Source organism: Tyto alba, unplaced genomic scaffold (genome assembly GCF_018691265.1).
Source record: "Tyto alba isolate M040663 unplaced genomic scaffold, T.alba_DEE_v4.0 Super-Scaffold_10, whole genome shotgun sequence".
In the NCBI taxonomy this organism is placed as follows: Eukaryota; Metazoa; Chordata; class Aves; order Strigiformes; family Tytonidae; genus Tyto; species Tyto alba.
The window spans coordinates 1,007,425-1,033,690 of record NW_024881262.1 but is presented as its reverse complement, the minus strand read 5'-3'; the positions used below and the strand labels follow the sequence as shown (position 1 = coordinate 1,033,690).

General features: G+C 52.9%; 1 protein-coding gene across 1 annotated transcript; it reads right to left on the bottom strand.

Annotated features, from left to right (window-relative positions):
• Positions 1–13,551: 13,551 nt before the first annotated feature.
• LOC104356596 (P2Y purinoceptor 1) lies at positions 13,552–20,559 on the bottom strand. Its single transcript, XM_033000072.2, has 2 exons — positions 20,518–20,559; positions 13,552–20,001 (listed from the first exon to the last, which is right to left on the bottom strand). Exon 2 carries the CDS (start codon positions 19,931–19,933, stop codon positions 18,842–18,844), a length of 1,092 nt encoding a protein of 363 aa, XP_032855963.1. The 5' UTR covers positions 19,934–20,001; positions 20,518–20,559; the 3' UTR covers positions 13,552–18,841.
• Positions 20,560–26,266: the final 5,707 nt, after the last annotated feature.

The window sequence follows — 26,266 nt, the reverse complement described above, 5'->3', positions numbered from 1 at the left end:
GATAATCTGTTTCATTTAAGAAAAGTTTGCCTGTGATTATTCCATCCTGGTGCCTGGACACGAGCTTTCATACGCTTCAAACTTACTACACTTGAGCATGGCATGAATCCCTGTCTCTTCAACTGTAGCATCGCCCTTTTAAAAATCTGAGTGCTGATTTACATTTAACACCCGTTATATAGGGCATTCAGCTTCTCGGTGGCCAGCAGGGTAAAAAGAAAAAAAAAAAAAAATTCTGATATTAAAAAAAAAACTCTGTATATAAATATGTATGCCTGCAATGGAGCAGAACAGCCCGCGGGAGCCAACCCACCTCCCGCTCGGCGTGCTGCTGCAGCCCATACATATGCATACCCGGCTCCCGGCGTATTTATAAACCCCCGAGATGTGCATCGCTATAAAAGCGCGGGGGTCGGCCGCCGGCGCTGGGCCGGGGCGCGGGGCGATGGGGGTCTGTCCCAGCCCCAGCACCCCGGCCCGGGCCAGGAGGGGCGGCTGCCCGGGGCGGCACGCACCGCTCTGGAAATAAAACCCCCGGGACACCTGCGGCCCACTCGGGAGCAGCTCACTCCCCAAAGTGTAAAATTACGTTTCCAGAAAAAAAACGACCGTGCTGCAAGTGGCTGGGAAACACAAGTGGCAGGAGGTGGCACTGAGCAGCTATTTTAGTGTTTTATTTTAAAAACACAGGCAGTGAGTGCCCCTGGCAGAGCCAGAGATGCCAGCATTTCAGAGAAACGTGTTGAAGAAAAGAGAGAAAAAAAAAAATAAAGAAAGATCTCTGCTTCCTTAGGAGGTTTGCAAATGTGGTCTTTGGAGGACCAAGGACGCTGATTAATTTGAACAAGCAGACAAAGACCCTGACATCAATTAAATACTGCTGATGGGGTGAGGTCAATAGTAATTATAACCTGCTCATATCTTCACGCGTTATAGATACATTTAATCTTTTTACTGAAAAGCGTTTTACTGAAATGATGTGGTATGATAATTTCTTACAGTATCCTGTTTCTAATTAAGTAGTTAGAAATGCAGTGGCTTGCACTTAATCGTCTGTGCTTCAGTTAAGTCCTTGCTAAAGAAATACCTCTATTTTTAATTTTTTTTTAATAACTGTAGCCTTTTAAGTGGCTTTGGAAATGGAGTTCACACTTCTGTCAGTATTTTTATACCCTTTCCAAATACGAGCCCTAGAGCCAATGACCATGACAGTGGCACAGCCATACCTTTGCGTTTTGCAGGGAAACCCATTATCCGCGCATTTCTGTCTTTGCTTGATGCTCACTGAGCACCAGGTTGGTGCCCAACGCTAAAAGCACGGAGGAAGTTTGCTCAGCAATTAATAACCATCACCCGTGCACGGGCAGCCGGCGCGCTGACCTCGCGCCCGCGTCACTGGGCTGCGCTGGGGGCCCCAAATCACCTTGGGGTGACACGGGGCGGGGGGGGGGGGGTGGCTGAGGGAACCTGGCTGGCCAAAGCCAGCGGGGCCACTGTCGCTGGTGCCCTGTGTTCCCAGGAGAGGGGAGCCAGGGCTGCGCTTTGCCGGCGGGGCCGGGGGTGGCCGAAGGTGAGACAAGATGCTCGCCCGAGAGCGGAGCCCCGTTTTGGGGTGCCCGGTTCCGCTGGAGCACGGCGGCGGTGCTGGGAATGCCGGGTTGGTTCAGGAGAAATGTCACACCGGGGAGCTGCAGAGGGAGCTCTGCCTTCCACCTCCCCATGCTGTCCCAGCCTCACCCGTGTCTCATATGAAGCTGCTTTGGTTCAGGGGCCATCCAGGCCGTGGAGAGCTCTTCCACCCGGTGCTAAAAAAGATCACAATTCTTCCTTTTTCCCCCCCGTCTGCCCAGGGAGGTGCCGCCTGCCGCGGGGTGAGCCCAGGGAGCCGCAGCCCCCGGCCCACCCGCACCCCCCGGGGATGAAAAGACTTGGGGCTATTCGAGGACAGAGGAGGGGACGCGTGTGCCAGCCTCCTGCCACCACTGGTGGCATTTCTAACAAATGGCCCTGCAAAAGGTGTTAACCACATTTTTTTTAAACCTAGCTGTGAAATCTTACTGAGTGCCTTAACCCAGACAATTAAGAGAGAGAGAGCACGACAGCCAGCGGCTAAATATAGCTCTGGAGCAGCAGCAGGGTTTGAGAAGATGTTTTGAAGGGAGGTTGGGAAACTGGGGAGCACTGGTGCGGGGTGGGGGGGGTTGGGGGATGCGCATCCCCCGGTTCATGCTTCGCTGCCCGAGCAGAAAGTGCAGCTGGGAGGGATAAGGCAGCTCCTCCACCGCGCTGCCAGCTGGGAGTACGCTTCAGCACATTTTTGTCTCTGATTTTAAATCTCTACGGAGAGTTTATAGCTGAGGTGATCCTTGCTGGGAGCAGAAGCGGTGGGGAGGGGAAGGGGGTGGACGGCAGCACTGAACGGCAGCGGGGCACGGGGCCGCTCCCCCGCCCGCTCTCCCGGGGCACGCCGGCGGCTCTCTCTTCTCAGCCCCAGCTCCTCTCCCTCCTTATTTTCCAAAAGCTCTGGAAGGATTTGCCCAAAGCATCAGTTACCTTATGCAGTGGCGGCCGTTGTCTGTCGCCACTGCCCTGAGCATCACTGCTTGTGCTGAGGGGAGCCGGGGGGCTGTGCTGGCCCCCTGGGCTTTGGGACCACCGCCAGCGCTGCCGGGCCACGTCAGGGCCTTGGGTCTTCATCCTGAAGCTGCCAGTTGTGTGACTGAGCCCCTGCTCCCACCCGCTGACCCTGCTCCCTCTGCCACCCGCTCACACACTTGGGCTGGCGAGGTTTGCGCTGGGCTGGAGCTTGCAGCTGCCCCCGCCAGCCCTGGGACTCCCTGGGTAGGACGTGCTAATGTGGGTTTTGGATCGCGCTCATTTAATGGTCACTTGGCACGGAGACAAATGTATTCGATTTGTTGGAGAATGTTTCTATCCCAGTTAAGTGGCTTTTATAGTTCCAGCCCAGCTGAGAGAGCTGATGCGGTCGTTAGTGCTTTCGACTCGGTGCTTTCCTGCTCCACAGAATTTCCACGTGGTTCGGGGCATCCCCACTGCTCCTCGTCCCCTTCTCTCCCAGTGGCACCGTTCCCGTCGCCCAGGGGAGGGCCGGGGCGGGGGGAGAAGCAAATGCTGAAGGCACTGAGGCTCAGAGGCAGCGGTGACAAGAGAGGTGGTTGATACACTCGTGGTGGCTTTGGTGATGGTGGAGGAGAGGCAGGGAGTGACCAGCTGGGCTCGGGGTGTCCTGCAGAGGAAAACACCAGCTCCAGAGCCTCAGCACCTCTCAGGGGGTGTCGCTGCCACCCCGCTTCCCAAATAATCAGCTTCTATCACACCAGATGCATGGGGGATGGTTAATAAAGCACCATGGATGATTACGTGAGCAAAGACAAGCACTGAGAAGTTCTCCTGAAGTTACTTAAATCAAACAATGCCAGCAGCCTCCAGCACTCCCTTCCTTCTCATCATCAGTCAAAACAAAGTTGAAATAATAGCGCACATCTCTCCCTGCAAGCCACGAGACACCAAGTCACCAGGAAAAGGCTGAGAGCAGCTCGTCAGAACGCATGCCACTTGTCTCCAGCTTCCCAGCTTTCCCAGTGATTGAGTAATTGCAGCACTGACTTGCACTGGGCTGGAGCAGAACTGCTTTTATCTTAAAAGAGCCCAGAAGTCTGAGGGGGAATGAAAGCCATGGTCTTTCCCTTTTCCTCGCCAGCCACAGCAAAGCCCATTTGAACATGGGCAGTGTCTGTGCTGTCCCTCAAGCACAACTTCTCCTTGTTTCCCTTCCCACCTGTGTGCTGGTGGCTCTGGGGAGGGCACGTGGGGTCTTGCCTGCACCTGGGCAGTGACAGACAGTGTCTGTTTGTCCATCTCCCACTGCAGACCCCCCGGCCTCCCCCAAAGCTGACCCCAAAATGTTGCTCTCCCGCCTGGCCAGAGGTTTAACTGCTCTCTGACGGTGCATGGCGGTGGGGGATCTGCCACCAGACCCCTGGGGTGGCTCAGAGCGACCCTCCTTGCTCAGTACACATCTCCAGGTTGCAGCTACGTATTTTTACATTAAAGTCTGAAAATCATAGCCTGTGAGGAGAGCAGAAGCCTTCAGGACCAGCTGACAGTGGGAAGCGGTGCCAGCCCTGACGCGCGCTTCCTGCATAGAACTGCACAGTGCTACAGGCAGCTCGCTTTTCTTTTGTTGCTGTCGACTTTCCTTTAAATCAGAGCATCGGTGCCAGCAAGGGCATCAGGCATCTGGGAAACGACCTCCTTCGCGCGCAGAGGGTAGTTCAAAAGGTTTCGTGACAACTGCATCTGCATTACACCTCATTTTACTGGATAAAATGTGTTAACAACTTTACAGATTTGGAGTCGATGAAAACAAGCATCACACTCAAATCATTTTCAAAGCACAGATCTCGAAAACCACTGGCAGCCTGACACACTTCTCCATATGTTATATAAAGTAACTGTTTACAATATGAGCTGGCAAATATCATATAATATAACTAATAATTAGATGACACTGAAGTATGACTCATTTTGAGTGATCTCATATGCATATTTATACACTTAAAAGTATTACTAGGAAAGAAGAGCAGAAGCTTCGCAAGGAGCACCAGCCTGATGGGTGTGCTGCTGCGGCTCCTGGCTGGGGGTCTCTGGGGGGCCCAGCCGGGATCGGCCCCAGCATCCCAGGGGGTCTCTGGGGGCACAGCCGGGATCGGCCCCAGCACCCCGGGGCCCCTCAGTGCTGGTGCTGCTGCCAGCCAGGGGCAGCACATCCCTCTCGGGTGGCACCGACACGGGCAAACCGAGGAGCTGCTGCTTTGGCAACAGTGGGCGGGATGAGGGTATCTCAGACGATAGAGAAAAACCGTAGGAAATTAGTAATTCCCTGCACTTTGCCATTGTAGAACGAACCCACCGTCCCCATTTTGGCTAAAGCTGTCTGACTTCTACCTCCTAGATTGTTTTCTCTCCCAGAATCAGGCTGGGTCTCTTCCCTCCATCACCCCACTCCAGAGCACCCCGGGGCAGGTGGCTGGGGGCTGCATCCTGCCGGAGCCCCCCGAGCTCAGCCTGGGCCCCCCCCGTGCACCGGGGCTGCGGGAGGAGCGGAGCTGGCGGCTGCTGCAGGAAGGGCTCCGGCTCCAAAATCCAACTGGGAAGCACCGCACCCCAGCAAGGCTCCTCCGGGCGGCCCCTGTTCCTGCTGTGTCACCTGCTTAGCTTCAAATATTAAATCTGGCGTTTAATTACAGGTAGTGATGACAGCGAGGTTAGTCATAATGCAGTAATTAAGCCCAAGGTTCGTACAACCCGGCGGTGGGGAAGGCGAGGCAGCAGCGCGGCCAGCGCCTCTCCTCCTGGCAGCAGGGTCGCACTGAGGAGACGCAGGAAGATTTCACAATGTGCAAATTATTTCTGGGGTTTGCTGGGGTAGACCTGTCACAATTTAATTTAAGTTTATCTTAGCCTAAGAGGCAAATTCTTTTGTTTGATATTTTAAACAATTCAGGCTAGGAGGCAAAGCAGAGCCCAGAACGCAGCCCCTCATCTTCTCAGCATCGGATGCTGATGAAGATGATGATGGGGGTTGAGTGGCTCCAGTTCCTCTGCTCCCTCCTGGAGATTTCCCACCAGCATGAATTTACTGGTGTTTCTGGGTCTGCTCCATGAAGCCCCCGGCACGGAGGGGCTTCAGGGCATGCTGGGCAAATTACAAAAGCACCGTTTGTGTTTTCTGCCCTCCCCCCCCGCCCTTCACAGCAAAGTATCAGGAATTTCTAAATTTGAAATCCTAAAATGCTTCTAGTAAGTGCTGCAAGGGCTGTACTGAAGCAGGTGGGATCCCGGGCCTTTGGGGAAGGGGCTGCTCTGCGGATGGGGCTGGGGTCACTGCCGTGTACTCCCGGCCTCCGCAAACTCCCGGGGCTGCGGCCCCAAGCCCCCGGCAGCGCAGGGGGGTCTGGGGGACCAGGCTGGGAGTACCAGTTTCTTCAGCCCCTCTCAAATGAGGGTGGTGGAAACCGCCTCAGACAGAAGCTGGGAAACTTCTCTCCCTGTGAGGCTGGATATCACAGCAAGCAATTTCAAATGTGTCATTTAAAGTGGAAAAAAAATAATATAAATTGCAATTGGATCTTAGCATTTTAGGTGCACACGTGCCTGCACGTAGTTACACACGCACACAACCCCCTCCCCTTAGATACGTACGGAGCCGACGGTGTATTTTTAGATGCAGTGTAAATTGATCCTATTCGCAAGCTCTCTGGTTTGTATAAATTGATTAAGAAAAGCAACGACTGAAAGCTTTTTTTTCTATACAAACATGAAGTGTCCATGCAATTCTGGGCAGGAAAGGGAATTAATTTCCGAAGGTTTACTTCAAAATCCCCTCCCGGACGGCGGGTGGTTTTTCATGGGAGGGGAAAAGCCAGCGCTGCCTGCGGGCTGCCGCTCCGCGCCGCACCCTCCGCTCCCGCCGTTCCGGAGTCGGCAGCGGGCCGACACGCAGCCCGTGAGCAGGGCCTGCCTCTATTTTGGGTCCAGATAACTATACTTAGGGCTGACTCATCCCTTCCAGTATCAGCTGCAGGAGAGCTTAAGCGAGCAGAGCCGGTGACCAAACCCACTGGCGACAGCATTTCGGGGCCACGAAGCCAACCCGGAGCCTTTCCGCTGGCGTCGGGGACCTTCTCGCAGCCCAGGCCCGGCGTGGGGTGATGGGGTGAATTTTGGCCAGTGGCTGGGAGTGGGGAGGTGGGTGCCCCGGCTGCGGGCAGGGGTCCTGCCAGCCCCCACGCAGCGTCACACGGGGGGCGTCCCTCCGCGGAGCCGTCCCTGGCGGGGCACGGGCCTGGGCTGGGGGTGCTGCCAGCCAAAAATCCAGGTCTGCTTCCTTACATCCGTCTGTTAAAGTCAACTGCTTACGCAGCCATTTCCTGGGGAATGGTGTTCACTGGGGTGCACTGGCATTTAACCTCTCTTCATTTAGTAGCCTGCTGATGATCCCAGAGCCAGCCCAAGAAGCGTTTCGGTGTGCCGATTAAGAAACGCATCTGAAGCTGGCCGCAGCAAAGCTAGATATCGCTGGTATGATACCAGTCCTGCCAGCAAACAGCAAAGAGGAATGTTTTTCTTTGCAGATTTATTCCCCATGCAGAAAAGGAAGGCTAGAGAACATTTTCATTGAATCACATCCAAACAGTCAAGTCAGCCTTCTCCATCTGCTTGAAGTGAGAGTTTAGTTGTTAATTTGCCTCCATGGGTCTCTCTGTACCTATTTTCTGTGGTGGTATGGTGGACACCTGTAGGTCATTTCTCTTCTGATTTTTGCTGTGCTCGGTTATCGCTGTCAAGTGATATTTTGCCCAATGTCTGAAGGAGAGGAAATGGCTTAGGAATAAAAGAGCATTTTGGTAAAAGCTATTCTGATGGTAGCAAGAGCTGGCTTATAAACCCAGAGCTTTTACTCTGAATTGAATCCCTTAAGTAATATCTGAATATTGGAATAATTTTTTTTTAAAGGTGTTCAATGTTGGAAACTTTATTTTTAGCGTGTAAATGTCAAGGCAAACGGCAGCCTTTCAATCTTCCCCCAGCTCCTCCCGCTCAGTGCCTGAAGCTCCTGCTCCCCTCCAGCATCCCTCCACGGGGCCGGGAGCCCCCTCAATGGGGGAGAAGCGTGATGCTGTGCCCACCTGGGCCGGGGGGTTGTGGGCTGGGGAGTGGTGGGATGGGGGTGCTGGGATGGGAGTGATGGGATGGGGGTGATGGGATGGGGGTACTGGGTTGGGGGGTGCTGGGTTGGGGGGTGATGGGATGGGGGTGCTGGGATGGGGGTGCTGGGATGGGGGGTGATGGGATGGGGGTGCTGGGGTGGGGGGTGATGGGATGGGGGTGCTGGGATGAGGGGTGCTGGGATGGGGGGTGATGGGTTGGGGGGTGCTGGGTTGGGGGGTGATGGGATGGGGTGCTGGGATGAGGGGTGCTGGGATGGGGGGTGATGGGATGGGGGTGCTGGGATGGGGGTGCTGGGGTGGGGGGTGATGGGATGGGGGTGCTGGGGTGGGGGTGATGGATTTGGGGGGTGATGGGATGGGCGTGCTGGGATGAGGGGTGCTGGGTTGGGGGGTGATGGGATGGGGGTGATGGGATGGGGGGGTGTTGGGGCTGCTGCAGGACTGGGGCAGGCAAGGAGAGGAAGCAGTCCTCCCAGCTCTCTCCCTTCCCTGAAGGACTTTGTTTTAAAACAAGTAGTCTTTTAAAAATCTAGGGCAAGTCAGGCTCTTGCCAAAATTAGTCTTTGTGCAAGAGCATGAGAAGGAATTTTAATGGGTAGCTGGTATGTGGGGATAGAGAGAAATGACTGCTTTTACTATCTAAATACTGTTTTAAATAAGGCTGTAATATCAAGCAGCTTTGCCACGCTCACAGATATGTTTTACAGGAAGCATCACTGCCACCGCTCAGTAATACACAAGAATGTTAAACAACAACTTACTTTTTCATTTGTGCCAAACGTGTCCTGACACATTGCTGAGGCAGATGAAAGCTGCGGCTCAAAGGAAAGCGCAGGCAGAGCCTGGGCACACTGCTTTTATCTGGCCTGGTTGTTGTCGCCGTACTGGGACCCCGTGCAGAGCCTGCTGTTGGGATGGGGGTGGGATGGGGGTGGGATGGGGGTGGGCTGCCATGGAGGCGTGTGGTAGAAGACCTCACCAGTTATGGAATTCATATAATAGAAAACAGGGAAATGGGAGTTGCCAGGGGCAAAAATAATTACGTGATTGCACGCCCAGCTCCATCCTGGCTCCTGCCCCTTGTCAGCACAGCCCGGGCCCTTCGCAGCGGCGCCGACTTTCCCCGGGGGCTCTGCCTATGACTAAAACTCATAGGTACACTCTCATCCCTATAGCAAAAAGTGGTGTGTTGTTTTTAACCGGGCTTTTAGGATCTCTGCCCGTGCCGGTCCCAGGTTTCCTGCCGAAGCCGCGTGTGTCCCCCGGGACATGCTGTGTGGCAGCACCACTAATTCACAGCTCTCCTGGTGCAGGAACAACATCCACACGACGTACTGCTCTGACTGGTTACCTGGGCTGCGCCGAGACAGAATCTGTGTGACTTCATTTTGCATTAATCTGTGTTTCTGAAGGCACTTGATGGTCCCGGAGAGGTTTTTCTCTGCTGCTGAAGCTTTCTCGGAGCGGGAAAAGGTTTCTCTGTGTGGCAAGTGAACCAACCCCCCCAGTGTCCGTGGTGCAGAAGCAGCTTCTGGCCGCGCCAGGGATGCCCGACGCTACTGCTCGGAGCATTTTGGCCCAGGGAAGAGTCGCCAGCAGCTTCTCTTTGACCTCAGACGTGCACATCGCGGTGCCAGGCACAACCTTCAAAGGGGGAGAGATGAGCTTGGGGTTGCCTGAGCCCGACAGCGTCGGCTCCAGCGACAGTGGCAGGTCTGGAGCCCCGTCCCGGTCCAGCCCAGGACGGGTTTGGCCGTGCCGGGGCTGTTGCTGGTCACCGGGGCCAGTGCTGACCCTGCACCCTCGGACGGTGTCGTGGTTTACAGCCGGCTGCAGCCCAACACCACGCAGCAGCTTGCTCGCCCTCCCCCGGTGATGGGGGAGAGAATGGTGAGGGTCAGGACACTCATGGGTTGCGATAAATACAGTCTAATAATTAAAATAAATAGAATTTTTAAATTATTATTATGATTATAATAAGTGTTGTTTATTATTATTTATTAATAACATTACTTTTTATTATTGATAATAATGATGATGACGATGATGATGATGATAATGATAAAAATAATAATAATAATGACAATAATAATAGACTATACAAATGAGTGATGCACAATGCGATTGCTCACCACTCGCTGACCGATGCCCAGCCCAGCCACAGCCAGTGATCCCTGAGATGAGAAAAATCCCCAAACCGCAATCCTGGAAGCAAGAGCGAGGGCTTCCCCGCCACCCCTCCTCGACCCGCTGAGCATGACGCTGTCTGATACGGAATATTTCAGTGGCCAGTTTGGGGCCGGTGCTCTGGCCGTGCTCCCCCCCAGCTTCGTGTGCACCTGCGCAGGGGCAGGACACGGGGAGTTGGAAAGTCCTGGATTTCTCAGCAACAGCTGAAAACATCAGTGTGTTATCAGCATTCTTCTCATACCAAATCCTGTACTGAACCCCAACCACAGCACTATTGTAAATACTAAAAGATGAAAAAATTAGCTCTATCCCAGCCAAAACCAGGACAGAGGGTCAGTGGGAGGCTTTAAGGAAATCGCAGCAGCCTCTAGTAAGGGCAGTGTTGTTTGACAAATCTTTTGTAAGAAAGGCCCAGTAATATCAAACAAATAAATAATTTGTCCTCAACAAGACAAAGTTTATTTATTTTCAATAAATATAAGGAAGCAATTCTTCCCTGTGCGGGGGGTGAGGCGCTGGCCCAGAGGAACTGTGGCTGCCCCCTCCCTGGAAGGGTTCAAGGCCAGGTTGGACGGGGCTGGGAGCCCCCTGGGCTGGGGGAAGGGGGCCCTGCCCGGGGCAGGGGGGGCACTAGGGGGGCTTTGAGGTCCCTCCCAACCCAAACTGGTCTGTGATTCTACGATTTTCCATGTATGACTGAACTTTGGTGTTTATACTGAGGATACTTAAATTCTACCATGCAAGTAGTCTGCAAAGAATTAAACTTATATGGGTTCTTAAAAGTACTCATTCATTCTGAAACTAATAATGGTATAATATTTGGTACGAAAACTGTGTATAACCCCCAAGAGCTTCTCCCGGCTGGGTCCCAGCGAGGCCAAGCGAGCAAGTCCTCACCCCTTGGTGCCAGAGCTGCGCCCCAGGCCCCCGGCGCGTCGGTTCGGGCTGCTGGGCTGTGTGGGGGATCATCCCCCCCCCCGGCTGCCAGGCCCTGCTCTTTGGGTGGCTGCTATCCCGGCCACGGCCTCGGCGCTCCGCTACTCCCAGCGCGGGCTACCCACGTCCCACGCCTGCCACCGCCCGCTCTACAGCTCCGAGGTTGCTTCTGCGCTCCCCGCGCCACCGGAATGGGGAACAAACCTCTTCACACCCGGGTCGCATTAAGAAGCAGACCCCGGAGCGCTCGCCCCTTGGGTTGTCCCCGCTCTGCTCCCACCCGAGCGGCTCGCCGTGCTGGCCCCGGCACCCAGCTCCCACCCGAACCCCGCGGAGCTGGCGGTTAGCGCCATAGCTGGGTCATTTCTCAGCCGCCGCCTTGCAAAAAGATCCGTTTCCTACAAAAGGCCATTTATTCACAGTGGAAGGAAACGCATTTTTCACCAGTCAAGCCCACTTTCACAGAGCGATCTCTGTTAGAGGGCGCGTGCTGCCAGCGGGGCAGCGGGTGCCGGCATGGCCCCCCCCCCCCCCCGTGTCTGGCCGTGGGGATGCTGCCGCAGGGACGAGCGTGCCGGAGCTGCCGCGTGGAACTGCCAGAAACGGCCCGCAGATGCCTTTGGTGAATTATTTACATAAATCGCTCTGCTGGTCCTCGGCTACCTGGGAATGCCAGGAAGGGTCTAGGGTGTTCCCAGCACTTCGAATGAGGGGATTGGATCTGCTGGGGGGGGGGTCACTGGATCCCCTGGGCGGGCAGCAGCCCGGCTCAGCACCCCGGCACCGGCTGTTCCCGTGGGATTCGCTGCCCGATTCTCAGCTGGGGAATTTGGGGGTGTTACGGGTGCAGAGGGTGTCCAGCTCCTGTCCGGCTAGCCAGATGAGCCTGGGGCAACGGGCAAGCTGGCAGGGGGGGTGGTCAGCTCAGCACCCCGCTCCCTCCGCAGGGCCGGGGGGGTGGGGGAGGGCACTGCCACCTCGCAGAGGGGTGACCCCGTTCCCCAGGGAGCACTGGGCTACTGCCTGTGCCCCGGGGGCTATAAATACACCCGGCGCTTCACTGTCCTCTTGGTACCTCACGTAGAGGCACTGCTAGCATTTGTGACACCCACACTCAGCTGCCATGTAACGCCTGAAGTCTCCGGGTATTTATATTTCTGCCAGCAGACACGGTGGGTTTAGTCGCAGCGGCTGGGAACAGCTCTGCAGCTCCGGGCCAGGTTTAACCCCGCGGGCAGGGCTGCAGGGGCAGGGGCCTGATGCTGGCAGCAGAAACCTGAGCTGCGCGCTTCGAAACCCCCCATTTATTTAATTATTTATCCATTCTGCCCTTTGCCTATCGCCACAGGCTTGTCTTCTGTTTTTTTAATGCTGTAAGATACTTTGAAAAAAGAGTTTATGAACAAATGTCCCCCGTGTTCCTGCTCTGCCTCACATCTGCCAGGGTAACAGCAAACTGCACTTGCACTCTTCGGCCAAGGTTAAAGGAAGCCAGAAATAAATGCACAATGAGTTCAGTTATTAAAATATGGTGCTTACGTACTGTATGTTGCTGATTATTTTCAATACAGTCAGCAAGAGCAGAGCTTTAGAAACCCCAATGCTTCTAGACCTGACTTGCCTCTGAGTATTTAAAGGTTTCTGTGCTGAAGGTGGAGGAGGTCATCCGGTCTTAGTTGGTGTTGGATGGGACAAGGAACTTTGGAAAGGCATGAAACAGCACTATTTGTTGAAGATGGAATCCATTTACTGATAAGAAAATGTCATTACAATTGGAGGGATATTAAAACAAAGCTAAAACATTTTCATGAAGTGCAAAGATAAACCAAAAACGAGGGGAAAAAAAATAAAATGAGGTAAATAGATCTTAAAATAAAGCAGGTGAAATAAATGAAATACTGATATGTTACATCCCATGTACCTGCAACTTGCACCCCAGCATCGCTGTCACCGCCCCCGCACCTGCACCTTCAGTTTTCAGGATCAAAAAGTCTTCAACAACAGAGAGAAACTCCGTGCTGTGTGAAGTCAGCGTAGCTGCAGGCAGCGAAACAAGTCAATGGCACGAAAACAGAGGTCGACATGAAATCTGACATACCTACACTGTCAGGCAAGGTATGGATAAAAAAGGGATTTAGGTACTTTAATTGTTTTTTTAAATATTGAGCTGTTTGGGAAGCAACAGTTGCAGCCTGCCACAAAATCAGCCTGCAGCAGCCCTTGCTGAAGAGGGGAAAAGAAAGTTTCTGTAAAGTCAGCGTTAGCTCTCGGTCTGCACCGAGGCGGCGGGTTGGGGCTGCGTGTGCCGGATGGGGACCGGGGGGACAGACCCCCCCGCGGGCGAGGGGGAGCTGCCGGGGGGGGGGCGAGAGGGGCTGGGAGCGGGTTCCTGCCCGGCCGAATGCTGGCACGGGGAGAGGTGCTGGGAGCGGGGTGCTGGGCAGGGCGGGGGCCACCCGTACCTGCAGACAGGCTGGCCCCCAAAATCCTGGGAGACGAGCACCTTTCATTTACTCGTCTTGATTCTCAGTTGATCCGCCTGGTCCTTCGCAAGGTTTTAAATTTTATATATTTTTTGAAAACCCTTTTATTATCTGGTTTTAAGTACCCATGGCTGCCTGAAGCATCACCTGGAAACATGAATTAACTGCAATAATACAAAAGGCAGAAAAAGTGTTTCATAATTTTATTGGAGCGGTTTCAAAGTGAGGTTGCTAGGTACAGTGCCAGTAACTCTGTGGCTGCAGTTCTGCTGCCACTAAAAATAGTTACAACTTCAAAAGCCATGCCTAACAGTAAATGTACATGCAAACAACCTCGTGCTTTATTAAAAAACAAAGTCTTTTTAGTTGTTAAAATTATAGACAAATAAGGGGATTTTTTTTTACTACTATTTAATTAAAGCAGTTACATAACCTGAGCTTAAATACCAAGTAGCACTGTCTCTGCAGCTATCGCAGTCAAATTTCACTAGTATTTACACAAAAATTGAACTTACTCAACAATATTAAAATCACAGTACGATAGAAAAATAAACATTTTCACATATATCCTTGAAACACACTGTAATTCACAGCCACAAAACAAGTAGTGGTTTTAATTCACAAGTCGTCTGTCTTCAAAGTATTTGAAACTATGGTGCCAGTACAGTTAGGCTCCAGAAATACTATTCTGTAGTAGATTCTGATTCAGTGCAAAGCACCTGAAGTTAGAAATAATACAGCGAATGTAAGCAGGGTGAAACCGTCCTATTCAAGCAGCTATAGTTGCCGTGTTTTTTTTTTTTTTTAAAAAAAAAAACAAACAAACTTAAGGGCTTTTAGTGTCCATCTTAAACCAACTTCCACCCACGGGTCAGCATTTCCCCCTGCAGCTCCACTGGTCCCTCCCCAGTTTGCAACTGGCAGTAGTTGAACATGGCTGCTCAGGAGCTTGGAACACGTTTTTCGTATTCAAATTCAGCTTCAGGCCTAGAGCTCCCTTCAGAAAGCTTACCAGAGGAGAGGACTAACCACTGCAGGTGACAAACAGGAAGGCGTAGACTTGAAAAAATAATGAACTTATCACACAAATAAGTAATACCTGTGTTAAGACATTTCACTCTCTATTAATGTTTTTGTTCTGGACCAAGCTGAAGACAAAAACTAGCAACGTGGGGGGAAAAAAAAAAAAAAAAAAAAGAATCCCAGAAAGGCAATTAGCAGGTTTTTGTGCCTCCTGGCACCCCCGGGGCCAGCGTGTTCCCCTGCTCCAGACCTGCCTGTCCAGCTCGGACCATCGGCGGGTGGCAGTGGGGAAGACCAGCCCTTTCCGTGGGGCGCCCTGTGCTCCGCAGGCTCCCCGTGTCCCCCCTCCTTGTCCTTCCTCAGCCAGCCAGGGGAGGATGCCAGGCTGGGGAAGACTCGGCGTGGCCCCTCGCTGGGCTCATACAGCACGGCCCCCGGGGGGTTTAGTCTGGGGGGGTCCACGCTGTGGGAACGAATCTTCAGGCCCTGTCCTCGGGTGAGAAGAGGCAGGATGCTCCGCGGCGCTCGCGCGCTGGCCGCCAGCCACGGGGACGGTCCCACAGGTCCCCACGGCCGGGGAATTGGGGTGGGGAGGCAGCTCGCCGGGGTGCTGGGGAATTGGGGTGGGGAGGCAGCTCGCCAGGGCACCCTCCTGCTGAGAGCAGGGTCAGGCAAGGCACTGCTGGGTCCCTAGGGCTGAGCGTGACTTTGTTAACTCGGTGTCGTATGAACTGGATTAAAACAACAACAACAACAACAACAACCCGTGGTGCTGTGTGATGAAAACGTACAAACTGACAGCAGATCATGCGTAGGTTTCTTACCGATTTCATTTTGTGTTAGAGATTACCATATGTAAGGATTAATGGGCATAAATTAGAAAAAAAAATTAACCCTGTGAGCCAGAGGAAGCAAAATATAGCTAATGAATAAGAATTTGTTTCAGCGTGGATCATAGTACAATGCTTTGGCAAAACTTAAGCTCTAAATAGCTATTTACTCCAAACCTTTTGGTGTCTTCAGCGAATGATTTGTAGTTATTAAAAGATTCCCAGATACACCCAGAGGAAGAAAAGGTTAAAAGCATGACCATGAAATCATAAAATGTTTACTCTCATTTGCTAGTCGAAGGCTAATGTAGCAAAACAGGAAAAGGTGGAACTTTTAGGTGGTCTTCCTGTAGGGAGGCGATGAGCTGAATCCCGTTCCCAGTAAACGCAACCCATCGTCATCATTGATTATTAATTAACAGCCCAGAGGCTGTAGCTGAGATTGCATTCTCTTTGCATATTGGATAGATCAGAAAGAAACTGCTGTCGAGTGGGTTCCGGAGAGGCTTCTTCGACTACATCCATGGCAGAGGTTTACGGATAAAGGCAGGGATCACCTAAGGTTGGCGGGCTGCTTGGCTTCCACAAATACGTTACGGCAAGGATAAGGGCCAAAAGGCAAATATTTAACAACAGACAGACTTGCCGAGTTGCCCAGGAGCTAACGGCTCCAGCCAGCACAGAAGACCTGCTTGCTTTTTGTCCCGGTGCTGCCCAGTCCCCCCGCGTCGAAGCGGCGTCCTCGCCGACGGGATGGCCCAACGGCCACGATCCCGCCAGGCTGCGGGTGCAAAGCCAGCGGTGGGGGGAGAGGCGTGGAGCTGGTGCGGCTTTGCAGGGGCGCCGACGGCTCCGCACCCGGTCCAGCAGCGCTGGGAAAGAGAGCGGGAACTTCTCGGGCGATTGCGAGGCACGGCGTCACGTTCCAGCGGGACTGAGAGGAGGCTGCGGCATGCTGGGGGGGTGTACGGCGGGGAGTCGCGCCGGAGCAGCACGCGGGTTGAGGTGCGAGCGCTCCCGGTCACCGGGGCTGAAAGATGGGAAACAAACCGTGTGGAAAATGTGTTTAATGATCCTTCTCGCCGTTCGGTGGGAGGCTCCGGTACGCTCCCGTGAGGAGAAGGTGCCGAGTGCGGTTCCCTGCCACGGCCGACCGTCAGCGAAAGCGATCTTCATCAAATCAGTGCCCAGCACGGACCTCGGTGATGAAGTGGGGGACGCCGTGCTCTTCGGCGAGGCGAGGCGAGGCAGAGCGAGCTTTCACGGGTAGAGCCACGGCGGGCGCTCCGCTCCCGCCCGGCCCCGGGGTTGTGGCTCTCCGAGCTCACGCACGCTGTCCTAGCCTGCCAGCTTTGCCATATTAAAGAGACATATTGCGAGAAGGCTGCAAGTAACTACATGAGGACCAACCTGGGGGTGCGGTTTTTACATTCTGCTGCATCTGTTTAGGATCTTTTTTCAGACATGAATTAGTGGAACATTTTATTTCCTAACTGAAAGAGAGAAATAGACCACGAAACGCTGGGAAACGAATACGATTTTAAACCTAGCAGAGCAGATTCAGAGAATATCCTATTTTTATGCTCTCTCTCAATTTAACTCATCTGCCATTCCAGCCAGGACATGGCTCAATTGAATGAAGTCTCAAACAATCACATAATAGGAGAAGTCATTTATTGTGAATCAGGCTCACTCTCCAGGGATATAAATAGGCTGTGCTGTTCCACAGTCTTTTGTCAGGAGGGATTAATTAGCAATTGACCCTTGCTTGGGATTTCTTCGCTACCTCTACATTTTTCATCCTATAGGGCTCAATGAGATCTTAACACTGCTTTAAGGAGCTATGCTTCCTAAGCAGTAGTTTAACTTATCTCTAGGCTATAAATCAGTAGTTTAATTTATCACTAGGTTACATATCAACAGTGAATAGTCAGGGTGGAATTGAGTTTATTATAAAGATGTTCTGTTAGAAGACACAGTATTACCGTGATTGAAACATGCTGTCAAATTTTCCATTAATGCCCAATTCTGAATATGACCACAGAGTACCACACTTTACATACTTTACATTTAACTTTCCAATAAATAAGTTCAATAAATAGGGATTTTGCAGATTAAGAAGCTGTACGTGTGAACAGAAGCTGCTTTACAATGTTGTCAAAAAAAATAACTAGAGCTATTCTTTTCTGTTACCAATCACTGGAAATTAGTAAGTAAAATATAAATATTTTACTATTAAGACTGGAGGAACTAAGATCTGTTAAAAATCACCCTTAGGTTTACATAGAACTTCATTTTGTACACTAGATTTATTATTTAGAGCATGCTTTCCTATCATTTTTAGCACACAATATTTTCAAATACATTTCTTAAAAATACGAGAAATGAATGACTGCCCATGTACGATTTCATCTGTGCTCTGATCACTAGCTCTTGAGTTACACAATATTGCAGTTTGGCTAATTTTGGACGACCTGTTCCACGTTTGGAGGAGATATGTAATAAAGGGCCGGATTTAGCCTGTAGTATGTTGCAATATCTTGTTAATACAGTAATTTATTTGTCACAGTACAAAAAAATTAATTCCCCCCAGTTATTTTTTTTTTATATATATATATATATAATATATAATCCATTTATATTACCCATTTTAATAATTATTTTCTGGGGAGACAACTCTTACGTTATCCCTAAAGACCACCAGGAACAGAAACATTCTCATACCAAATGAAAACGCGGGTAACTCGAGCGACCGCCGTTCCACTCGTCCGAAAGGTACGGTTATTTCCAGCAGAGGCGTTTCTGCACGTTTTTACCCGTAAAGAACTCCAGCGAGGCTCCCGCCACCGGCGCTGGCGAAACACGTGCAGGTGCGAAGCAGGCAGAGACCCGCTTATCTGTCTGCCAGCCGCGGAGGGCTCGGGTCACCTGGAAGCCAATTTGCCTTTTAATGGGGGGGGGTGGGGTGTGTCCAGATTTTTCATGAACAACCATCGTAATCTGAAAGCGTAATCATGCACACATCAGTAAGCCTACCTCTTGTAAAACACCGGCACTCAAAGAAGACTGAATCATAAATGCTACCGAACTATCAAATAATTATCAACACTAGTAGATGAAGAAATAATAAAACTGTAAAAGGTGAGATAACTGCATCGTGACTTTGATTTAAATACTTGTTTACAACGGCAAGTGAGCGAAAGGCCAGGTGTGTGGACTGAGCCTCGGAAGAGAAGACACTGCTCTTTCTTATCTTTATTTCCTACTTTTAAAGAGAGGCTGTTTGAGAGCCTTTTTGAACGTGGGAGACTAAGTCATTAAACCAGAAGTACTTGGATTGCTTGCTTCCTTTAGGGGATTTACTTCATTTTACTTTATCTGACACAAGTCAGAAAGAAATGAGAATATTGCAAGCAGAAGGAAAGCTGAATTTTGACACGTTATTTTCCATTCAAATTCTTCCACTGACTTTGTCAAGCTTTTTCTAAGATCAGAAAACGAGGCTTTACCTAAAATGAATCTGAGAGACTGGTAGATTTTCCTCACACACTTGTAGCACTACAGTGTCCTACTGTCTCCGAGCGGAGGATTTTTTCCAAACTGTTCCCAAATCTTTTGCATTTGTTCACAAACTGGTATCTCCGTTCTGTTTATACTCTGATAAAATATTGAGAGTCATCTCCTCGCTTTTGGACTGCACGTTGTGTTCACTTCTTCTGGACGATTTCCTGGTCGCCCTGGAAAGGCGCCTTCGAAAGGTATCGCCTGCCAGAAAGTAAAGAATGGGGTCGACGCAGCTGTTGAGGCTGGCCAGCCCCCTCGTCACTTGGTAAGTGGCATAAACCTTATCGTTGAAGGCACACATTTGTGGGGTCTGAAAATCCACCCTGGCTCTTAGATTTAAGGTCTTCATCACGTGGAAGGGGAGGTAAGACACAGCAAAGACCGTCAACACAATGATAACCAGGTAAATCGACTTTCTCCTGAGAGGAGAATTGTCCAAATCTTTGTAAATCAGAGCTTTCACAATGAGCCCATAGCAACCAAGAATCAGGATGAATGGGATGCAGAACATAAGCACCGTGGTGCACATGCTGTAAATGAAGTAACTTCGCAGGTAGTCATCGGCTGTTGTGTCGTAGCACGTCGTGGTTTTATTCTTCCTTATCCCCGTTCCCGAGTAGAAGAGTATCGGGGAAATCACGGCCACCACAACAACCCAGACCAGGGTGCTGATGTACACCGCGTTCTTCTTCTTCAGCCTCCCCAGCGACTTCAGGGGGTGCACCACCCCCGTGTACCTGTGCACGCTTATGCAAGTTAGAAACAAAATACTGCCGTACAGGTTCACGTGGAAGATGAACCGCTGCAGCTTGCACATGATGTCTCCGAAGATCCAGTCCGTTTTATTGAAGTAGTAGAAGATGAGGGCAGGCAGAGTCAAGACGTACAAGAAATCGGCCAGCGCCAAGTTGAACATGTAAACCGAGATGCCGCTCCAAGGCCTCATGTGGAAGACGAACATCCAGATGGCCACGCTGTTGCCCAAAAACCCAGTGATGAAGACGAGAATGTAGACGGTGGGCAGGTAATAGAACTGGAAGCCAGTTTTGGTCAGGGAACACTTGGTGGTGGCGTTTCCCGCAGACCAGCCGCTGCTGGAGAACAGGTTGGGCTCAGTTCCATTCAAAGCAGCAGAGAAGAGGACTTCAGTCATGATCCTTCCACCAGAGTCACATAGGTCTGAGGTGAAGCAAGGAAGTCTCTACAGGAACAGCAACGCATCTAAAAAAAAAAAAAAAATGGAGCGAAGGAAACCTAACTGGGAGGTAAAACCTGCCCTGCTTTCCTTCAGAGGGTTTCTGCGCTGGGCTGAGCCGCTCCCACCCGCGCCGGTGGGGTGCGGGCCGTCCCCCCACGCCGCGCACCGGGACCCGGGGACCCCTCCTCGGCCCCGGCACCCCCCCACCCGGGCCCCGGGAACCGCCCCCCCCCCCCCCCCCCCCAGGCCCCGGAGGACGGGGCAGGCGACAGCGGCCGGCGGGGCCGGGCGGGCGGGGAAGGGCGGGCGCCGGGCAGGGGCAGCGGGGCCGGGGGGGTGCGGGGGGGGGTGTTGGGGGGGGGGGGGGGGCAGCCGCTTTCCCCGCCCGCCGTTCCTCCGGCGAGCACCGCGGCCGCCGGCCCCGTCCCGCAGCCCGCCCGCCGCCGCTCAACCTCCGCCCGGCTCCGCGAAGTCCCCTCGGCCCCGCTCCCCGCCGCGCCCCAGCCCGGCTCCGCGGAGCGCCGGGGGTTCGCCCCCACCTGCCTTCCGCGGCTCCCTCCTCCTCCTCCTCCTCCTCCTCCTCCGCCTCAGCCCGCGCTCGCCTCCCCGCGCCGCCCCGGCTCCCATCGCCGGGCAGGGCGGGGAGGGGGGCAGCGGCTCCGGGGCCCCCGCAGCCCCTCAGCCGCGGCGGGCAGCGCGCCGGCCCCGGGCGGAGTGCGGGCGGGACGAGGCGCCGGCTCGGCCCCGGGACGCGCCGCCCGCCCCCCGCGCCGCCCTCGCAGGCGGTGCCGCCGCTCCCCGCCCGCGGCACGGGGCTGGGGGGGGGGCCGGGGCTGGGGGGGGGGGCCGGGGCCGCCCCGCCCGGGGCACACAGCCCCACGCACCCCCAGGCGCCGGTGCCCCCACGCACCCCCCCCCCCCCCCCCCCCCCCACGGGCGGGCTGGCCCCGGAGCCGCGGCGGTACGGGCGGGCAGGACCCCCGGCCCGCCGCAGGGGTGGAGGAGTGGGGCGGTGCGCCCGGGCCAAGCCCCCCTCCCCGACACAGGCATCTTCCCCACGGAGCGGCAGCCCCATCCCTCGGCCGGGCAGCCCCATCCCTCAGCCCGGTAGCCCAATCCCTCAGCCCGGTAGCCCCATCCCTCAGCCCGGTAGCCCAATCCCTCAGCCCGGCAGCCCCATCTCTCAGCCCGGTAGCCCCATCCCTCAGCCCGGCAGCCCCATCTCTCAGCCCGGTAGCCCAATCCCTCAGCCCGGTAGCCCCATCTCTCAGCCCGGTAGCCCAATCCCTCAGCCCGGCAGCCCCATCTCTCAGCCCAGTAGCCCCATCCCTCAGCCCGGCAGCCCCATCTCTCAGCCCAGTAGCCCCATCCCTCAGCCCGGTAGCCCCATCCCTCAACCCGGTAGCCCAATCCCTCAGCCCGGTAGCCCCATCCCTCAGCCCAGTAGCCCCATCCCTCAGCCCGGTAGCCCAATCCCTCAGCCCGGCAGCCCCATCTCTCAGCCCAGTAGCCCCATCCCTCAGCCCGGCAGCCCCATCTCTCAGCCCAGTAGCCCCATCCCTCAGCCCGGTAGCCCCATCCCTCAGCCCAGTAGCCCCATCCCTCAGCCCGGTAGCCCAATCCCTCAGCCCGGTAGCCCCATCCCGGTGCGGGGTGCCAGGTGTGCCGCTCCCGAGCGGCTGAACAACGCTTCCCTGATTGGGCTTTCACTCAACCCTTTGAAATCTGCTCTGCAACCCAGTTTAAGCTCCACGAACATGTTAATTGCTGTAAATGGAACAGCTGAGCAGAAATATGCTCTACTGACCTCTAATTAAGCACTATACATTTGGCACTTGAGTCAGAATGCGATTATTATTTATTGTCTTGGCAAAACACAATCTGCTGGTTTCAGCCATTTCTTCCTTGTTCACATTTTAGTTAAGATGTGTGGTGAGTGATACATGAGCTAGTCATATCTGCTCTCAGCTAAAAGCTGTGTTCTAGACGGAGGATTATTAGTACTTCATGAATATGTATTCATTTTTCAAACTTTTGAGTCTGTCTAAATTATAAAACTACTTTGTTGGGAAAGCTTAATTGGGAAATCAGCTGCATATTGTACCCCTGTAGGAATATGCAAGTGGATGCAGATGGAGTTGCCAGCCCGGCATCTCTTGTGGGCAAGTTACACAGACTACAACTTTGAAGCAACAGCTTCAATTTTGTACATATAAGACCTTTTCTTCTTGTATATTACTGGGTGGGTTTTGTTTTTTTGTTTTGTTTTTTTTTTTTGTACTCATCCACTAACTGCATATTTACTACTTTGAAGATTCTTTAAAATTTTAATACAAATTGGATATGAAGAAGAAGGAAAGCGAGAAACGAGACAAGGACAGCAACACCTGTAAAATCTGTGTTGCAAAGCAAGCCTGGTTTACAAAACTGTTCAGTGGTGCCCTCTAGGATTTAAAAATTCTAGCAAAAATTAATCCTTAGCCTCAGTGTTCCCACAAGAGAAAACACCCAACCCACAAACCAGACGTACGGTGAATACGGTGTAATAACATCAAGCCCACCATGCTGGTTTATGAAGAAGCCATCTTGCTCCTTGGAGGAGCAGCTGCATGGCCCAAGCCAGAGTTCGTTTTAATAAAGAACTTGGATTATGGTGTGGGAGAAAATATTATCATGAGAGAAAATACAAAGTGATGCTATTATCATACGAGAAGCCTTTCAGTTTATCTTTCCCTTTATGATTGTTAGTTCATTAGTGATTTTCTGAGTCCCATTGCTAGCACGTAGCTTCTCTTGGCAGCTTCCTTGAATTCCTCGTTTTGAGCAAATTTTGAGACATGCCAAAGCAGCGTTAGATAGCATCAGTAAATGTGCACTATGAACTACAGCCTGTTTTCCTCTGTTACCTAAGCAGCGCCGTAAATCCAAACGGTGGAGACAAAAGGTCGGCGCAGTAATTCAGGGAGCCCACAGCTGCCCGGGGAAGGAAGGAGGCACTTCTCAGGGTTTGTGCTGGTGCCGGAGCCAGGCGCCCGCTCCTCCGGCCAGGGCGCCGGGGGGGTGCGGGGGTGCGGGGGGGGGGCAGCCCGAGTGTTGGGGGGACACGGGCAGGACGCGGCTGCTCGCACCCCGTTTGCCCCGGCACCCCCGGCAGTGCTCACGCCGACCACCCGCGCCGTGCCGGTGTGCCGCTGGGGGGGACGGGAGGGACACCGCCGTGAAGCCGTGGCTGCAGAGAGGTGACACCTCGTCCCACGTAACGTTCTTGGGGGACCAGTAGGCACAGTCAAGGCTGAACACAAATGTATAGGTAGCCAAAGGCAGAAGTGAATCTGTACCAAACCCAGGCTTCACATCCTTCAGCTCCAGCAATGTTGATCCGTTGCTAAAGACTCCAAGCTCAGATTTATAATCTGGTCTGAGAAACTTCGATTTATTTAGTTTGCTGTGCCAGGGCAGGATTTTCCGAGATACCCGTAACTTTTTTTCTGAGTGTCATCTCATTTTCAAATGGCTCCTTTGAAGGGTGGGCACCCGAAGCAGACGGGGTTGCTCACACTGATTACAGGCATCAAGCTGCAGCTTCGATGGTGCCCTCGAGGGTGTAACATCACACTCCCCATCACCTCCCAGCTCCTCCCGGGGAAAAAACTCCCCTGTCAGAGCATCAGGTGCTACCACACACTGCAAACAGCAGCAACTTATCTGGAACCACACTCGCCTTGCCTCGCAAGAGTGGAAAAGCACCATTTCCATTTTTCATGCACATTTTCCAAATCACTGGCATTTTTGCCTCCTTTTTACTCCCGCCTCACATACCTCACTCCGTCCAGGCTTTCCTTTTTTAAACCCCAGTCGCTGTGACTGCTCAGTATTTCATCCTTTGCCTAGCAAACCTCATCTGTTGTCTCTGCCCACACTCCATTTCCCCTCCCGCCGCGACGCGGGGCGGGCCGGGGGGGGGCTGCTGGGGGGCAGAGGGGTGCGGGTGGCCGGGACCCTCGCTCCTCGCCCACCTCAGTGGCACTTTGGCCCTGCCAGGGAACCTCCTGCCCGCTGCAGCCGGGCCCGTGCGGGGTGACAGCTCCGTCCCTGCTGCTCCATCGGCAGCCCGCGTCTCAGCACCGCCCTGCTGAGCCTGCCAGGACTGGAAATGGAAATCTCACATACTGGTTTTAACAGTTTGCGCGTTCCGACTGCAGTGCTTCAGCTGTGAAAGGTCCAAGCACTTTGCATGAGTAAAGAACGCGGCATATCTTTTAGCAGCCACACTGCTACATGCCTTCACACACAGCCAGCAAATTAGTGTCTTCCTGCTTGTATCACTGATCTGTTCTTATTTTGGACCACAACCATAAAGCATGCTGCATTAGCACCTTTTCCTCCATAGCTCTAGCATATGCCTTGTAGCCGAATAGGTTTCTGTCTGGTATAGCTGAAACTGAATTCCTTCCAGCTTTGCCTCTTAATGCACTTTCTGAAAAATCTGGGATTTTATACCACTGATTTCCATTAAACTGAATGTTTTGTTCTGTTAACAGCTGATTTAACTCAAATGGATGATATATCCCTAATGAGAAAAGAAAGCATGCTCAAGAGCAAATGGAAATTCCCTGTCAGTCCAATTAGCGCTGAACTATCGCAGTGTGTGGGTGTGCAGAGGGAACGGGCTGGACGTAAATCCAGCTGTTTCTACCTGTTGGGTTTGGTTATTGGGAAGGAAGACTTGGATGCAGATTTCAGTATTTCCAAGTGTGCTTGTACGGACGAGGGCCCCAAACCGGGAGCAGACAGAGGCTGGTAGAAAGGACCCCCATAAACGATCATCGCAGTGCCTGCTCCCAGTGAGGGCAGAGGGAGATGTATATACACCCACGTGTATATAAGGCGCTCCGTGTCTCGCTCGGGAAGCTGTGGGAAGGGGTGGGTGAGCTGCTCTCGACTCCCCGCTGCAGGACATCCCATCTGCTGCAAACCCCCCTGTTTAACATTTTACCTGAACCGGCTTGTGACCTACCTATGGGCTCCCGGTGAGCTTCATTCCCCTTTTCATTAGGAACCTCGTGAGGTCAAACAGTGCTTTATCACACTGTGCTTTCTTTCTCCAGTCTCTGCAGTTTCACATCTTCCTTTTTCATTTGTCACAGAAGATGGCATCTCTTCCCAGCACCCCTTCTAAAGCATGCAGACTTTCCACAGTGAGCCTGAAATACTAATTTATTTTAAAATACTACTGCCTGCAGTATTTAAAATACTACCACTTTGAAGCTGTAAGAGGTCCCTCAGCTGGGCTTCCAATGGCCACCTGTACATAGGTGAGAACTGAGGAAATTCTGGTTTAAAGGATTTGAGCAAATACCTACTTGTATAAAAAAGGTGAAACTCATCCTTGTCTATCTAAAAATACTTACATATATATAGTAGCCAGACTGTTAGAAATGGCTAGTTACCTCAGGTTTTTTTTTTTTTGTTTTGTTTTGTTTTTTTTTTTTTCCTTTCAGCCTTAGCTTCACATGCTGAAAATACCCAGCTTTGGCCTTGACTTGTGAGTAAAAGATCTATTTGGGAAATGTGAGGGTGAGCACTATTTTGTGCAATAAGCAATTTCTATCACCTTCCTGCAAGAACTTGTAGCCCTCAGCAGCTGAGGCGGAAGGCTGAACCCTGGCAAGGAAATGATATGCAAGACAAAAATGTCTGTAACAGTAAGGAAAAGCAGGAAGGCGTGTAAAATCTCCCGCAACAGACGCCCAATATTCCCTTCTCCCCCTCGCAAAGGGCTGGCAGGGTGGGGTTCTGGTCTGCGGGCCCTCCCCAGCCGCAGGGACCCTGCTGTGCCGGGCGCAGTGGGGGCGTGGGGAGTGGGGGACCCCGATCCCGACGCGGGACCTGCTCGCTGCTGCAAGCCCCGGCAGCCTCTGTTCGTCTTTCCTTGGAAAACAAACCTGGGAAATGACAGTTCAAGAGCTGATAAGAATAATCAGACGTGTCTGTTGCGGCTATGGCAGGCGCTGCTGGTTGAAAGCAAGTCTTAACTGAGTTCCCAGCCCGTTCACAAAAAACCGCCAGCAGGATACGTGCCCAAAGCTTCGCTTCTGCCAGCAAAGCCTCTGCTTCGCCACCGCTTTGCTCTCCTGCGCTTGCTGTCCCTGCCGAGCCGACATTGCCGTCCTTCTTGCTGTTCTTGGAGACCATCAACCCGCTATTTCGGGGGTGACGAAGTCCTGCCGTGTGCAGCCTGCCAAGGGGCACCCCGACGCCTGCTGCTAAGGCGCGGGAAGCGGCTCT

Excerpts from the sequence above, each read along its gene's own strand:
- LOC104356596 (XM_033000072.2), bottom strand. The coding sequence starts at position 19,933 with ATGACTGAAGTCCTCTTCTCTGCTGCTTTGAATGGAACTGAGCCCAAC.